The following is a 16,141-nucleotide window of genomic DNA, read 5'->3' on the forward strand; positions in this document are numbered from 1 at the left end:
CAATTTTAAAATGCACCCTGTCTTAACGAGTCCTAATGAAAATGAACTCCCATTCCTGTGGAAACAAATAATTTAGAAACTCTGTCATACCTGCTTCTGGTTGCTTAGTGATCTTCTTTGCTCTTAATCCTAAACTCTCAAATTAATGAAGCATCCCACTACAAAGAAAAGGTTAGTCTTCAAGTTTCAAGTGCAGACAAATGACTTTCAGAAAATCTCTGTCACAGAGGTGTATAATACATGTATTCATTACATCTCAGCTCTAAATGCCCTAAATTATCCCTTTCAGAAAGTTATAAAATTTGCAAATACAAAGACCCTCTAGGTCCAGAATTGGAGAACCTTTCTCTGCTGTGTTCAGGGGTAAATATTCCACTACTGACTTTCAGAAAAATCTCTTTCGGGAAAATTTCTTCCCTTAAAAAAAAAACTGCTGATGTGCTTCAGTAAATTATTTAATGAGCTGAAACAATAGCTATTAGAACAAATACACAAATAATAATGCCTGCTGCGAGGGAAAAAAAAGCAAACTTTAGTTCTATATACAGTTCTTCTAATTTCACTAGCAGTGACTGTTTTACCTGTTGACTTTACTGTAGCCAATAACATGCATTCACCTAATGTCCAGGTAACGAGGAATTAGTTTTGTTACTAGGCTACAAACACAAAAAAAGGAAAGTCGAATGTCCGGGGGTTTCTTCTGTATATTTTTACCATACAAATTAGCAGATTCCAACCTTTAAATAATGAAAGAAAAAGAAAGAAAGACACGAGGAAACAGAAACTCCCCTTTAAAGAGATGACAGCATGCAACGATAAGATCTGAAGGACCAGGGGACCATTGATTGCTAAGCAGGTGTGGTGCTGGGTGTTTACTGTATGAATGACTGGGATCAGAGGCACCCGTCTCTGCATGGCACAACGCAGATAAAACACCGTACACTCGCATGTTCCGCCCACGTTCATTTTCTCTGCTTTGCATCTCACTTCGCAATCTGATGGCAAAACAAACATACAGCACCGAGGTCAGGTGAGATAAGAGGAAAAGCTCAGAGTCTTCCTGTTCGAGCAAAGCAGAGGACTGGTTTCTGACACCTCAGCGCGTGACGCCGTGCAGCGTGAAGTCTGGTGTTGCAATAAGGGCTGTGTTTTTATTGAGTAACAGGAAGAGAAGTCTGCTCAGTCTCTGGCCTGAGAGCTGCACTCACAATGGGATCGGCCATCTCCAAACGTTATCAGACAAAACCAGCCAGCGTTCTGCTCCTGGGCCTTGACTCCTCAGGCAAGTCCACTCTGCTGTACAAGCTTAAGGATGACCTGGCAGTGGAGACCTCACCCACTATCGGCTTTAATGTAGAGATGCTGGAGCTGGCCCACAAGACAACCTTGACTATCTGGGACGTTGGAGGGCAGGACAGCATGAGGCCCAACTGGAAGCACTACCTGGAAGACTGCGACGCGCTGGTGTTCGTGGTGGACAGCGCTGACAGCTCCAGGCTAGACCAGGCTAAAGCGGTCCTGAGGAAAATCATGAAGGACGACAACATGAAGGGGGTCCCCCTGCTGGTCCTGGCTAACAAGAAGGAGCTTCCCCAGTCGCTGAGCATCCGCGAGATTTCCAACAAGCTGGAGCTCTCCAGCTACGAGGACACTGACTGGGAGATCCAGGCATGTAGTGCCTACACAGGGCTTGGGCTCCAACAGGCTTTACTCTCATTGGCCAAGCGCATTAAAGAACGGTAGCGAGCAACAGCTTCATCTGCAGTGAAGGATGTGACACTGAGGTTTTTCAATCCTAGGCTTTCCTTTCACCATTTTGTGTCCAGAAAGACATGTGTCAGAGCTTCCTAGTGGCCAGGGGGTTTGTTTCTTATCTTCCTCATTCAGAACCAGAGCCGGACTGAGAAACAAACAGCAGTAAAGCTCACAAATTGCAGCTCACACAGACAACAGCTCTAGAAAGGTGAGATTCTGCTTTTTAAGGAAAACTCTTGGATTTTTCACACACCGTGCAGTCTACAACGAAGTAAGTTTAAATCAAATTTGAATGCAATAGCAACCTTAGGCTCCCCGGCATCAAATTAATTCAGTGTGCAATCCACTAAGGAGCCAAAAATGTCTCGATTGTTACAGTGCTGTTTCATCTATTGTATATGTACTTTGTTGTGCAGGCATCAAGATGTGTATATTCACAGTGAAAAAAATAATTTCATTGTTATTGCCATCCTGTTATTTGTATATTATTTAATGATGCAGTGTTTTAACAATAAATTGTATTTTAAAAGGACGCATGTTGGATACCTATTTATAAAACTTTCCTAAGGATTGTGCTACTGCATCAGGATGTCGGTGACACCTGCCTATAGCTACACAGTGACTATGGCATCCAAGCCAGCTCTCCAACACAGTGAAAGACACCTGCTCTTAGATCTCTCAGGCAGGTGTGAAACAGAGAGCCATGGGCTTTCCCAGTTCAGCAGTGATTCATCAATTTATAGTTTTCAAACATGAAGAATAAAGGCTAGCCTGCTGGAAGAGTGTCATGTTTGCATTTAACTTATAACTACAAACTGGATACATTTTCTCAATTTACAGGAACCTATAACCTCAAGGTCTTAGTCATCAAGACAGCTTCCAGTTCCTTCTCTTATGAAGCTGTGTAATATAACTCACAAAGCAAAAAGTGGTGAAAAAAATTGTTACTGATCTTGAAATATTACCATTTGCATTTATTTCAGTAGTGAGAAATACCATTGTCTGTACATTTAAAGTCACAGAGACTTCCTACTCTGCCTGAAACCGAATTTTAACAGTGCTGAGGTACCCTGTAGTGATTCTTAGTCAGGATGAAACACTTTCTGGAAAAACATTTGTTCATAATTACTCTGTATGATTTTGAGAGTTCTGAAGATTTCTTTCATCTTTATTTGTTTAAAGGTTCACAGGAATGCATCACGAATATTCTCTCAGAAATGTAACACATGTATTTTGGATATTTTATTGATGTTTCTTTGCTGTTCTCATGAACAGTACCGATACTGTAGTGTTGTAGCATCTTCTTTCTGTATTATTTTCTTCCTTTACTGAAAGAAAATTAAGTACTGCTGAAGAAGATTATGGGAAGCTTTAGAAGTGCTTAAAGTATTGAAATGACAAAGAGATTTCAAATGCTCTGCAGTCGAGCTTTCTGAAGTCAAGTGCATATGATCCAACAACGCGTATGCTCATGTCATCCACCCAGATACAGGAAGTGAGAGCTGCTTTAAGATGCTGAACTAATGACATCTCCATCATTGGGCCGGGTCTTCAGCTAAGCCACAGCATGGTTTCAGACTTAAGTACAGTGTTTGCTCCCTCTGACTGTTGAACTATAAAGACACAAGTCTATTTCACCTTCTTCTCCGCCAGCTGCGTGTGAGTTCTTTGAAGTGCCATCCATGACTGCCACAACAGGAGTCCTGGCACAACCACCCAGATCCCATTAAAGAAGACCAGGTACACCCAGAGGAAAAGCCAGTTGCTGGTATTTAGATTGGGGCTGCCAACCAGCCAGTCAGGACAGAAGGTCATCCAGCCTCCGTACAGCTCACAGACACACAAGGTGATCTGGATGAAGTGCCTGAGAGGGACAAAGACCAAGTTTACACAGGCTGACTTGTTTGTCTTTGCTAATGATTTCTAGGAGGGAAAAGCTTCTGGAAAGAGTTGCAATGTGTATGTACAGTAGATCTGGGTTGTAAATGAAATTCAATGCATTGTTCTTAGCTGTGGACTTCAGAATACCGTGCAACAACTAGCCACACACCCTCAATTATAACTAGTAGCTTTGAGAGGGCTCGTAAAACTGCTTTTACTGGAGTAGAAAGGTAAATTTACAGAGGCAATAACAGAGGAAGACGAAGCCTAGTACACAACTCAAAATAAACAATTTCAAATGAAACACCATTACATTTTGAACTGTAATTTGGCTAAAAGCGACGTTGTGCCCAGAGACACCCCACACACACACAACAGAGTAACTAAGGAGTTAGTAACTAAGGAGTTATAAACAGTCTTGAAACTTCGACTATAGGCGAGGCCTTCTTACAAAACTACCACAAAACACTTTTTTTCTTAAAGGACTTAGTAATTTGATGCATGTTCGATATATTTATAATTCTAACTCATATCCCACGCAGGGTGGGGTCTTCTTGGTGCCTTAGGAGCTCCAGGTTGTCTCAACCCTTAATAGGAAGGAGCCTTCGTCAGGTAATAAATAATTTACTCAGGTACAAATATTTCAGGGGAACTTAATCTTGTTGTTTTTTTGACAGGGCAGTTCTCAGACTCGTAGTATTTCAGTAATGCTTTAAAAGAAAGAATGTGCTTCAGTCACCTGTAGTGTTTATCCTTGACTATGGCATAAATGAGAACCACTGCTAGGAAGCCATCTAACACCACAGTGAGCAACTCCAGGGACACGATTGTGGGATCCGAATGGAGCCACCTCTCATCTGCTTTTCCATATTCCTTCCCTGTTGATGACGACAGAAAAAAAATCAGTTTAAAGGTCATGAACTCCTGGGTCTGCTCACCTCGCAGGCAGGAGCAATGCTGCACAAGTGGCACATATCACAAGAGAGCAGGCAATGTGCTCAGGTTCTGCTGCTGGAACTTGAGCTACGCAGCAGGTTTGAAGTGAAGCCAGTCACACGTGCAGGGTTCAGGGTGCAGGAGGGTGGCATTGCTACAAGCTGTGGATTGTCCTTCCTGTATGATTAAGGGGCTGGGAGAGGATTACCAGTGCATCATTGTGGTTCTGAGCTCTGGCTTTCTAATAAGAAGGCTGTTGGTTCAAATCCCAGCTAAAACACAAGTTGCATACAAGGTACTTCAATCAGTTTTATCAAGTGTAATGTCATATACTGTATATATAATATGTATAAGTCTCTCTGGAAATAAGCATTGGGAAAATGGATTGTACCCAATCCTTCATTATAATTTATTCAGGTATAAGCTTTTGATGTTTGCTCAGTGTTAAGCACCAAGGATCTGTTTGATTATCATGGAAAAACAAGCAAAGCTGTGATTTTTTTTTCATATTAAGGCTATCACGTTTGTTGACAAAAGGTTGTCCATTAATGAGATGAATATTTCTCTCCGAAATGAAAATTGACTGCAATTGCATTTTTTGTTCGGCTTTTCCAGGTATGAAGTAACCCCATGACGTCTATAACCATGTCTCGCCACTAGAGGTCTCTCTATAACGAGGCTTAATGTGGCGGTTTGCGCCTTGTCAACAGCCAAATGCTGGGTCTTGCAAACGAATTCCGATCATTGCAGGCGTCACATTTTCTGCTTGCAGTCGTCACACTGCAGCGGCAATTCTAAGGCGTACATTCAAAACTAAAAAAATGAAAAATCTGTAAATAATTAATATAAAAGAAAAATGGGAGAGTCACGATTTGCACAAGCATACAAACCCTAGGTACACAAACATACCGTATCAAGCCACACAACTAGCTGAGGGGCCTCTGTGCGCAATAATAAGGGTTCTCATTAAATTAGAACAAACACAAATGTCTCTGTGAGGTTCCCTGTTCAGGTAGTACATTTCAAGCAAGACTTCAAGCATGAAAACTAATGAGCTTTCAAAGCAAGTCGGGGATGAGGTTATTGAAAAGCACAGATAAGGAGGAGGGTAAATATTGACGTTTCTGAGGATCCCAGTGAGCACAGACTACTCAATCATGAAAAAAATGAAAGGGGTGTGTCTCAGTGTGTCTCGCCCCCTCCATTGTGAATGTGCACTACTCCCATCTGTGAGCTGCCTCTGTGCCCCCAGGTATAAAGTACCAGACTAAGGACATCTTTCATCGCCGCCGTAATATCTCTCTCAAACAAGGTCAAATAACTATCATATTTTGTATACAATCCTTCTCTATTGGTCATGTTTGTCTTCCTTGTCGTATTGTTGTATTGGACTGTGCTGTAAAACAAATTTCCCCCAGAGGATAATAAAGCAGAAAGTGAATTGCAGTTGCATTGTGACTTCAGACTCAGCCACAGGGTAAGCAGGGCACTGGGGGGGGGGCTGTATGAAACTGACAAAAAAAAATCCCACATGGGGTTTGCAACAAAGCACCTACGTGATACGACACGCATGTGGCAAAAGATAAAACTGGAAAGTCTGGGCCCAAATGCAAAGCATTACATTCAGTGCAGACTCAGTACGGTGCATCAACCAGTCACAACACCATTCCTACCATCAAGCACGGTGCTGGCTGCACTGTGTTCATGAGTCGCTTCTCCTTAGCTGGGACTTCTCAAAACGGAGGGAAAATGGATTAGAACTTGAATATAGGGAAATCGTAGGGGAAAACCCTGCTCAAGTCTGGAACCTCCCATTCAAAGACCAGACTTGAATCCCATCCCAGGCGGAGTGTTGGCACTGAGGCTAAGGATCTGTGCCTGTGACTTGAAGGTTGCTGGTTCAAATCCCATGGCTGGCAGAGGAATCCTACTCTGCTGGGTCCCTGAGCAAGGCCCTTACCCCCAACTGCTCTGGGGTGCTGTATAAATGGCTGACCCCAAGCTTTTCTTCCTATCTGTGTGTCTCATGGAGAGCAAGCTGGGGTATGTGAAAAGACAAATCCCTAATGCAAGAAATTGAACATAGCCAATAAGGTTATTTGATCTTATTGAGAATCTGAAGAAAGTCATGAAAACTGCTGTCCTTAAGCGGCCCCCAAACAACTTTGAGAGAGTCCAAGCAAAGTTGTAAAGAACAATGGAAAAAAAAACCGTGCCTGTGTGCAAAGATAGTAGAGACTCACCCAAAAAGACTTGCTGCTGTCCAAGGTGCTTCCACCAAATACTGGGTTCAGACTCTTAATGCTTATGCAATCAACGTATTTATTTATTTTTGTTCGTTTTTGCTTATAATTAGAATCCTTCCCTTTGAATATTTAGATTTTGAATACAACAGTAATATCCTTGACCAGGTAGTTTGACCATTGTTGAAAAGAAAACTGTCAACTTTGTAATTTCAGAAAACGAGACGCTTTGAATAATTTTGTAAGGCAGTGTATGGGCACTGCTCAAACCTTAGCAGTTGTCAGTAAAACCGACAAAGGTACCAAGTGCAGTACACAAGTGCAGTTTCATATTTATATAATATTTCATTAATAAAGACGTTATAGGATAATGTATATATGTATAATGTAGGACAGTATCTACTGATTCAAAACACCCGCATGATACTTACACAACTCGGCAAAGACATTGTCAGAGGTGGCCACTGTTCCAACCAGTGACATGTACACAAACGGCCCTTCCTTTAAAAAAGAAACATTAAAATTACAACCCAACACATATTACGTGGCCTGACGAAAAATGCCTGTATAAAGTAGTGTTTCATACCCATAATGCCAAAATATTTTAAATATTGAAATATGTAAATAATCAGCAGCGGTGACATTCTGAAACCTGACGAAAGAAAAATCATCAACTCGAAATAAAAATCGTCATGTTGACGTCTTCAAGTTAAGCAGAATTAAGTATTTGCGAACACCACTTGATTCACTTACACCACTGTTGCAAACTAAACTGAAAAGCAAGTGGACGTTGGACAGCAGTCGGTTCAGTTGCTCTCGTTTTAAAGGCAATGCTCAACGACAAAAATCCGGTGCAGAGCAGAAAAGGGATATGGATATCACGTTTGGAACCAAAACAAGACACCCAAAACCGCCTGTTCTGTTAGTATCACTTCTTGATACAGAAATGTTCAGGAGGCGCAACATTCATTCACTGCCCGCTGCATCCTTCCGCACTACCAATTTACAATTTACCGCGCCTGCCCTGTGGCCGAACTTGGGCAGGCACTAAACTCGGGAGCTCCATTTTATTCCTGTTCTGGGAAGGAGCCGTGGGGTTCAGTTTTCTTGCACGTCCGGGACTCACCAAGGTGAAATGTACGATGGCATCATAGAAGAGCCAGATTAAGACCCATCTGTCCGCCCGGCAGCACCGCCCGCCGATCAGCCGGGCCAGCCCGTACCCGGCTGCGAGCTGCGAGCCGCAGGCCAGCAGGGAGCCCACGGTCACGGGCGTGAGCAGCGCGGGGGCTCCTTCCGACTCGGACAACATGGTATTCAGCAGACTATCGCTATAAAGGATTTCAGGCTCGTTTCTAAAGGAGGTCGGGCTGGGCAGAGCCCCGGACGGACACTGAAACAGAGAGGATCCGCGGCGTGAGGACCTTCGCTCCTCCCCGCCTGGCGGCGGCGGCGGCTCCGCACTCCGGCCATTGGCTTGATCGCGGATCTCCCCACTTTACAAGCAACGTCTGAGGGGTGGGGGGATATAAAGAATGGGCCCAGGGCCAATGACACTACGGTATCGCAATATATTTCAATTTACGATTATTGCGAATATTTATCTGGATCCACGTGAAAATCATAATTCAGAGCATTTGCTTTTCCGAGCGCTTTTCTTGTTGCTGTATATGTCGCACCAAGCCTTTTGTTGCTCGGAGAATGACGGGGTGTGTGTGTGTCGTGCTTCACTTGGATTGGTTCGTAGCTCAGGTATTTCACCAGCTTTTGTTATTTTCGTGATCCTAAACTAAACAAAATGCAAACGAGAGGGGTCCTCTTGGTCTGTCTAGCCTGCTTAGCTCATTAGCAACTCATGCATTTACCACGATCCTTCCTTGAAAGAAGCCAAGGTACTGTATCGGTCTCTGCCGGGTGTCTGGCAGTGTGTTTCAGATTCTCACAGCCCAGTGTGTAAAGAAGTGCCTTCTGTTTCAGTGTTAAATGCACCTCCGCTTCCCCGTTTTGCGTTTGCGTTCCCTGGTTTGTGTAGAGCGAGTGAGCCGTATTTTATTGACAGTCACGGAGACAACATACAAGCTCCGTACAGAAGACCACCCCTGGCAGGAATCAAACCGTGAGTGGTAGTGCTCATCGCCATGCCTTCATACTGCTGTATTGCGATATTTAAATTGTACTGTCACAAAAAAATAACCTAGCTGTTTGGAGGTTTGGAGGTAAATGACCGGCAGTTTTTTTTGTTTTCACCGGAGCAGTTATTGGAGTGAATGTCTATTTAAAAGTGCACAAAATGGTGGCCAGGAAGTCGCCCTGGTTTATCAATGAACCTTACTGATCCACATTCTGCTATGCCACTAGAGCGATACCTCTCAGGTTGGGAGTTAATTGACCTGTTTTCAAAGAGCAACTAGAATTATAAGGGCACATTTCAGCAAGCTCTCCTTGTGGGAGAGCATCAAGTTATTTCTGCAGACTGAGAGGCGTGATTCTACAGCAGTTTTGGGTGAGGTGACAGTTACCAATATTCAGGTCAATGAGTAGAGCATTCCCAAGTTAATGGTAGTTTCAATCTTGATCAAAGAAATTGGCCACAAGGCTCATGTAAAAACTAATGTTACTAGACGTTAACTATATTGTCATTAGAATGACAGTCAAACTCCATACATTTGGAATTTGACTGAACAGCCTTGAGCAGGAAGAGTTTCCAGAAGAAAATTAGTTCTATCAAGTATTCCGTGTGGCCAGGAAAAAGATCACAGCAACTCGATCCAGCTGTTTCAGAAAGAAACAGGAAGGGTATTGGCTTCAGGTCTCTACGTAATCTCTGTTCAGGTTCTGTTCCTTCAGTCTCTTAGGGTAGAACATTCCGGTAAGCCCCAGTATGTGTTCATACTTTAAGTTCTAACACTTGCATATAATTGTAAACCTTGCACTTGTCTGCATCAAACATCGTCTGGCAGGTGTTTGCTTATCCTTGAAGTCTTTTTGAATTTCATCTGCTGCTTCTACAGTTTTTGCTCATTCTCTTAATTTGGTATCACTTGCTCACTTGACTAGTTTACTAACTACATGGGAGTCTAGATCACTGATAAAAATTGAGAAGTGCTGTGGCCCCAGTAAAAATCCCTTTTGTACTCCACTAATTACAGTACATTACTCCAGTTTGAGTAATAACCAATTCTCAACCCAAACACTTCCACTTACCTGAATACCCACTGCCTACCACAATTTCATAATAAATTGTATATCCCTATCTTTCTTAAAATCCTTCTGAAAGTCTCACCACAGTTTCAGGCCCTATGTATATTTATAACTGTTATTGCTTGCTCAAAGAAACCCTAACAAGTAGGTTTGGTAAGACCTTAATTTTCTGAATCCATGCTATTTCCTAGGATAATATTCCATATACTGTAGGTGATCCTGTAATTTAGTTTTTATAACTGTTTACATAACCTTACATGCACTAAAAGTCTTATTTATTGGTCTATAATTGTTAATTTCCATTTTCTCACCCCTTTATGTATTTGTAATTTATTTTTGTTAAACTGTGTCCTGTTGTATTCTAGTCATTTTGTTAAGTCTTTTCTTTCCCCATTTATTTCAATCAGTTTCTTGAACCTTATTAGGATTCTGTTTTTTAGCTTTTTAACTCACTTTTGGAATACATTTGTTCTAAGATTCAAGTAGAATCTGTTTCAATTGTTAAAATTGTTTGTATCTATTTTCCACTGATTTAATATCTATCCCACTCCATTTTACTTCTCTTATTCTGTTTCATTCCTTCAAAATTGAAACATACCATATTATGATGACACTCTTCTATTTTTTTCTGTCTCTGTTTGTCTCACTGTCTTGATCGTTGGAAAGATCTATAAAATTATTTCCTCCAGTAGATGTCTACCATTTCAATTTCTGCTCCTGATATTCCTTTAGGTCTTTCCCTTTGTTGGGAAAGTTGAAGTCTCCCAAAAACTATTTTTTCTTTTGCCCTTTAATTCTTTCATGTGATGTGTGAAGTATTAATTGTGTATTTCATGGGTCCTGAGGAATTTCTATTACTTTTGCCAGTATCTGTATTGTAAATAAGATCTGGGATTAGAAGTAAAGCCAGATTAGGGTTCCAAAAGTATAAACATTGATTCAATCAGGAATACAGATATCCTACACAATGACCTTTAAATAGTGTGCTTGTGCTTCTTTGTCGGTGGTTCCAGGTGTTACCAACAGGTGGTTAAAATGCATGGTACTTGTTCTTTTCTGTTTAGACTACCTGTGACACACTGGGCACATCATTAGATGTTTCAATGCTGATTACAAAGAAACATTGAGGACATGGGACTGTTATTAGACAGCGGAGTGCTTTAGCACCAGACTGCTCCAGCTACGGTGTTCAAGGGAACGTTTCCGCAGGTCCTTCCTCCCGGAAGTGTATAACACTGCCCTAGGCTAGGCCTGTTAGCCCTTCATCTGCTCATCTATGGCCAGCATGTTGCTCTCATGTACTTTTGGACACTGCAGTAATATGTTTATACTGTGGTATTTTCAGTCTGTACATACCTATGCACATTTTGCACATCTTTTGTTTTAGTTACTATTAGCATATTTTGCACACATATTTTGCTATTTTATTTTGAATTCAATATACTTATTTAATTACTGTAATGCTGTATTTTAATTGTAGCCTATTCTGATGTCTGTCTTGCTTTTCTTGGGCTGTGCTGCTGTAACGCTTCAGTTTCCCTTTGGGGTCACTGAAGTCTTATCTTATCATCTCAAAGCAGTCATTCCCATATGCAAAATATTTTCCCTTGCCATGCAACCTTTTACAATATGCTCCTCTAGTATGCATGGAAAGTGTATTCAGAAGATGTTTATAGTATACCAACTTTACTCACTATACAAGGATAACTCAAGAGGGAAGGGATAAGAATAAATGACCTGGAAAAATAAATGACAGATCACTCTTAAGTTAATCAAGCTTACTCCCTCTATGGGTTTAAGTCACACCCTCTATGGGTTTTACAGGGGACTCAGATTTCATAATGAGCACCTGACGGTATTGCAGGTATGACTAATAAAGTTACTTAGCTGATTTAATTAAGCCTTTAAAAAAAGCTCGTGGCCCCAGCATCGTGACTCTAAGGCTGTATAGGAAAGGAAATTAAGATCACTGCTCTAAAGAGATGGTTTACAAAGTTTTCCAGTCCGAAGTCCCCCATTCAGGAAAGCACTTCCCAGTGTAGACCAAATCAAACCGAAGTCTGGAATTATAATTGCCTGTGTCTACTGTAGTCCTAAAGTACAATAGTCCTTTCCCCCCCACAGAAAACGTGAAAGCGTTTTACTTACATCAGTAAAGAGGAGCAACCATTTGGGTGACCTGTGAGAGCTATCGAGTACCATTATACAGCAGATCAGGTGAACACGTGAGAAATGACCACCACAGAATAAGAGATCTCAGAGAGGGCAGAATGTACAAGACCAGATTCAGGCAGGACACTGGCATTAACAGTCAATAATGGTATTCTGCAACTGAAGATGGTCACTCAACCTCCTACAACATAGAGCCTCCAATCATCATACTGAGGAATCAGTTTTCTTAGACTGTGATGCAGGGACAAGAGAGCCACCTATGGCTCCAAAAGCCCCACTTATAGCGGCAACCTAGTTTTCCTTGAGCTTCCTTCCCAGTGCTGACCACGCCCAGCCCAGCTTCTGAAGAACTGGAGAGCTCAGGCTACAAGCTGGAAACACAGCTGGACGACAGTACTATTCTCAAGTACTGAACAGAGAATTGTAGAACTCCACAGTGCCCGAGTTGATTTTACAGATTGTAATTAGAAGGTGGAAAGTTTCCTCTTTTCTAAGACCCATCCAGCGAGGAGGACACCTGGATAAAAACCCCTTTCTCTAAGTGCTGATCCTGCAAAACATTTAAGAGCTACCTTGATCAGGACCCTGGACAGCATCACTTGACCAGAATCTAGCCTGATCCATTTAATGGAATATTCCAAACAAATCAGGAACAAGAGACAAGGAAGGAACTTAAAGGCCCTTAATGTACAGTTCAGAACCTATGTTGTGCAGACAAATACTCAGGTATAGTATACTTACTCTTGATGAGGGTCTCAGGCAAACAACTATCTCAACACGGCTTTCTCATTCTACATATTTCAACACACGTGGATTATTGCTCATAACGAATGCAGCAAAAGTGAAAACTACTGAACTAGAATAGGGAAACCCCTAGCTAGTCTATTATTAAAGTCAGAATACTAAAGCAGATCAGACATACAAACTCGAGTCATTTAACCACTCACACACACACTGTCCCACTCCACAGTGTCAATTAGGACACTAAGAAAAAGAGCTAACAGCAAGTTTATTTTTGTTAGTGTAACTAATACAGAAACAATGCTCTGAAGAGGGAAAATGTGAACGGATGTTATGTCACTTAAATTAAACCTTAAACAGAGAAATTACATGAACGCAGTTAGGATTGGGAGTGAAGAGGGCATAAGGGAATATATATACACAATGTCAAGTGCTACAAATTTATTTTTTGCCAATCTACAGAAAAGCCCCATTGCTCTGTGTTCACTCAATTGCTGTTTTTCAAATAACTCCATGCTAAATGTATTTTAATGTAAAAAGTTTAAGAAAATGAAAAACAAAGGCACAATGAATTTCAACTCATTCTTTAATATGCACAAGAGTTGAAGGAAACAATGAGCCACCTTAAAGAGAAATTGAATCTAAAATTTATAAAAAGATATAAATAATCAGAGGCCAAAATGCAATCTGTCACATTTTAAAACAAGTTTCTTTAGCAAGTAAAAATCTTGCAATGTACATAAGCTTGTATCAATTTCTGATACAAGACAACTCTACTCTTTAAAGTGGCTCTTTCTAGGCGTCTAGATAAATCATGAATGTACACCTGCTAAAGATTTTGTTCATCAGTTATAAATGGCTACTCCAGAAAGCTCTGACTGCATTCCAAATCCGACATCTTTGCAGTAGTTAGCAGCCAAAACATAACTACATTAGTCCAAACGCAACTTTTTTAAATCCCTTTACAAATAAATGCACAGGGAGACGAAGACATTTATGCCCAGTCACAACAGCAATAAAACCCATTCCAATAATGGTATCATCTTTATCACGATACGCATGTTAAAAACAAAACTCCCCGTTAATTTGAACAGTAAATACAATATTATTCTGCAGAATATCCCAGATGTACAGTTAGCAGCCACTGCAGCTTTTATACAAGCCTTATATATGACAATTGGAAAGATATACTTTTGTACAATTGAGTTGTAGCACGAAACCTTCTGAAAAAAAGTATTGCAAAGGTCATGGGCCACATGATTCAGTTTTTTCCTTTAATTTTTAATACTCTGTAATTGCTGCCTTTCACAATTAAGCACAGGTTACAGTTTTGATGTGTGCGTAAGACTGAATTACTGCAAACTTGGAAGATCCACAGATTAAACCCAGTACAATCCAACCATTGTCACTACTTTTTTTACTCTCAATTTAAACTAAAAATATATAATCAACCCTAAAAGGAAAAAAAACAGCTGAAAGCAAGATTGGTAGTTATACATATTCGGAGAGGAATTATCAGGACACTGCTCAGAACTTTTACATCAGAATCAGAACTCCTGCTTTCAGTTTAAAAAGCTTAACGGAGATTGCATTTCAAAAGACCATGCACAGCAGCTGACTACTTGAATGAGGAGGAACACAGGTTGAAATCAGTAGTCAAGCAGGACTTCAGTCTTCAATATTAAGTGTGATAATTTCAGTCAAAAGTGTCGGCTCCAACAGAAGAGTTCAATTCTTAAATTTTCTTTTCATTCTCGTCCCCCAGACCTACAAAAAAATGAATGCTACAAAGTCCTTTTCTGAAAGAATTTAAGTAAAATGAACCTTTTCTCCACTTAATTGTGTCATTTCTTACAAGTATTTTTTGTTCACATCGTCTTTTTTACATTAAAAAAACCTCATTCTTCCATGAAAAAAAGCTGTGGCGACAAATGACAATGTTCGTCCATCCATGTTGAACTTCTCCCCTCTCCCCTTTTCCTTCTCAAAAAATTCAAAGCTCTTTCAGTCGAAATCCACATATCATTTTGCCACACACTGAGTTTTAAGTTTCAACATCTTAAAACGGGTTACTGGTTTTAAAAGTGATTACTGGAGTTGGTGGCGAGGATGTGATACCAGGGAAGGAAAGGCAAAAAAACCCATTCACAAATGCTGGGATTTTGTTTTCTTCACTGATATGATGGCAAATAAAATGGGTTTATATTCATGCACACTTAATCCTTAGTCTGTGTGGTAGCAACTTTTGGCAACTGCAAAGTGACTGACAAAGAGGCTTTTTTTAACTGTAGAAGCATCGACTGAAGATGCACAAATTGTCTTTGATCCTTCAGTGCTTGTTTTATTTTTTTTTCTGGTTAGTGAATCTCTTGTGGTGTTTTTGAAGTTGGTAGGTGCAGAGCAGCTGAAACATCCAATTTCCTTAAAATTTGAACTCCTTGGTTTGCAAGTTGGACGCAGGGTCAAAATTAAAGGTTCCTCCTTGGGTAGGCTCAGGAATCAGGCTGGGATCCTCGTCAATCTGAAAAAGCAAGGACATTAAAGAGCAAAATGTCAGTGATTTGGAAAACATTTTCCACACACCTTAAGCTGATAAAAGTAACTCCCAAAGAAGAATACCAAACATGCAATCACGAGCTCAGCAAATGCCTATTAAGATACCCTTAAATCACCTCAAAGCCAAGGGAAAAGCACAAGACAGTACAAAAACAAATGAAGTATGTGCTCCTTTCAGCTCTGGCACTTACATCATCTCCTGAAAAGTACTGATCAATAATTTCAAATGCTAATTTGTAGATGTCCTCATTTTCATGCTGCTGCAGATTTTCTATTTTCTCCAGACCTATAATCAGAAAAAGAAAAGCATTTAAACCAAAAACATTTTAAAAGGTAATGTTTATTGCAAACTAGGGCACATTAGGCAATCTTAACTTGTGTAAACAGACTTCTTGGATCCAAGACAAATGCAAAAATAAAAGCTTTTATTTCATTCAGAGAAGTTCTGTAAAAAAAAAAGCTGACCAACAGCAAGAAACAACATTCCACCTGGATTTTACAGGATGACGCAATGTGCTCATCAGTGCTGCCTCCATGTAGTTGAGCCTAACTCAACCTGAGTCATTACAACCAAACAGACGTGTTTTAACATTAAAAAAACGTGACAAAATGCACAGTATTTACAAGCCTGTGTCGGAATGAAATGTGAATTACTG

The 16,141-nt window shown here is 40.7% G+C and overlaps 3 protein-coding genes across 3 annotated transcripts in view; 1 reads left to right on the forward strand and 2 right to left on the reverse strand.

Moving 5' to 3' along the window:
* The first annotated feature begins 911 nt into the window (after positions 1-911).
* On the forward strand, positions 912-2,287 carry arl11 (ADP-ribosylation factor-like 11). Its single transcript, XM_015364479.2, has one exon. The coding sequence runs from the start codon at positions 1,210-1,212 to the stop codon at positions 1,741-1,743; it is 534 nt and encodes a 177-aa protein (XP_015219965.1). The 5' UTR covers positions 912-1,209; the 3' UTR covers positions 1,744-2,287.
* A 421-nt stretch (positions 2,288-2,708) lies between these two features.
* On the reverse strand, positions 2,709-8,466 carry ebpl (EBP like). The gene is made up of 4 exons (XM_006639266.3): positions 7,942-8,466; positions 7,247-7,316; positions 4,376-4,514; positions 2,709-3,619 (listed from the first exon to the last, which is right to left on the reverse strand). Exons 1-4 carry the CDS (start codon positions 8,125-8,127, stop codon positions 3,385-3,387), a joined length of 630 nt encoding a protein of 209 aa, XP_006639329.1. The 5' UTR covers positions 8,128-8,466; the 3' UTR covers positions 2,709-3,384.
* A 4,714-nt stretch (positions 8,467-13,180) lies between these two features.
* kpna3 (karyopherin alpha 3 (importin alpha 4)) overlaps positions 13,181-16,141 on the reverse strand; it is a 33,461-nt gene continuing 30,500 nt past the window's right edge. The window contains exons 16-17 of the mRNA XM_006639173.3: positions 15,677-15,771; positions 13,181-15,450 (exon numbers count right to left, since the gene is read on the reverse strand). Coding sequence (XP_006639236.2) covers positions 15,352-15,450; positions 15,677-15,771 — 194 coding nt within the window. The 3' untranslated portion in view covers positions 13,181-15,351. The remainder of the gene's footprint in view (positions 15,451-15,676; positions 15,772-16,141) is intronic.

This window comes from Lepisosteus oculatus, chromosome 15 (assembly GCF_040954835.1).
Source record: "Lepisosteus oculatus isolate fLepOcu1 chromosome 15, fLepOcu1.hap2, whole genome shotgun sequence".
Classification (NCBI taxonomy): domain Eukaryota; kingdom Metazoa; phylum Chordata; class Actinopteri; order Semionotiformes; family Lepisosteidae; genus Lepisosteus; species Lepisosteus oculatus.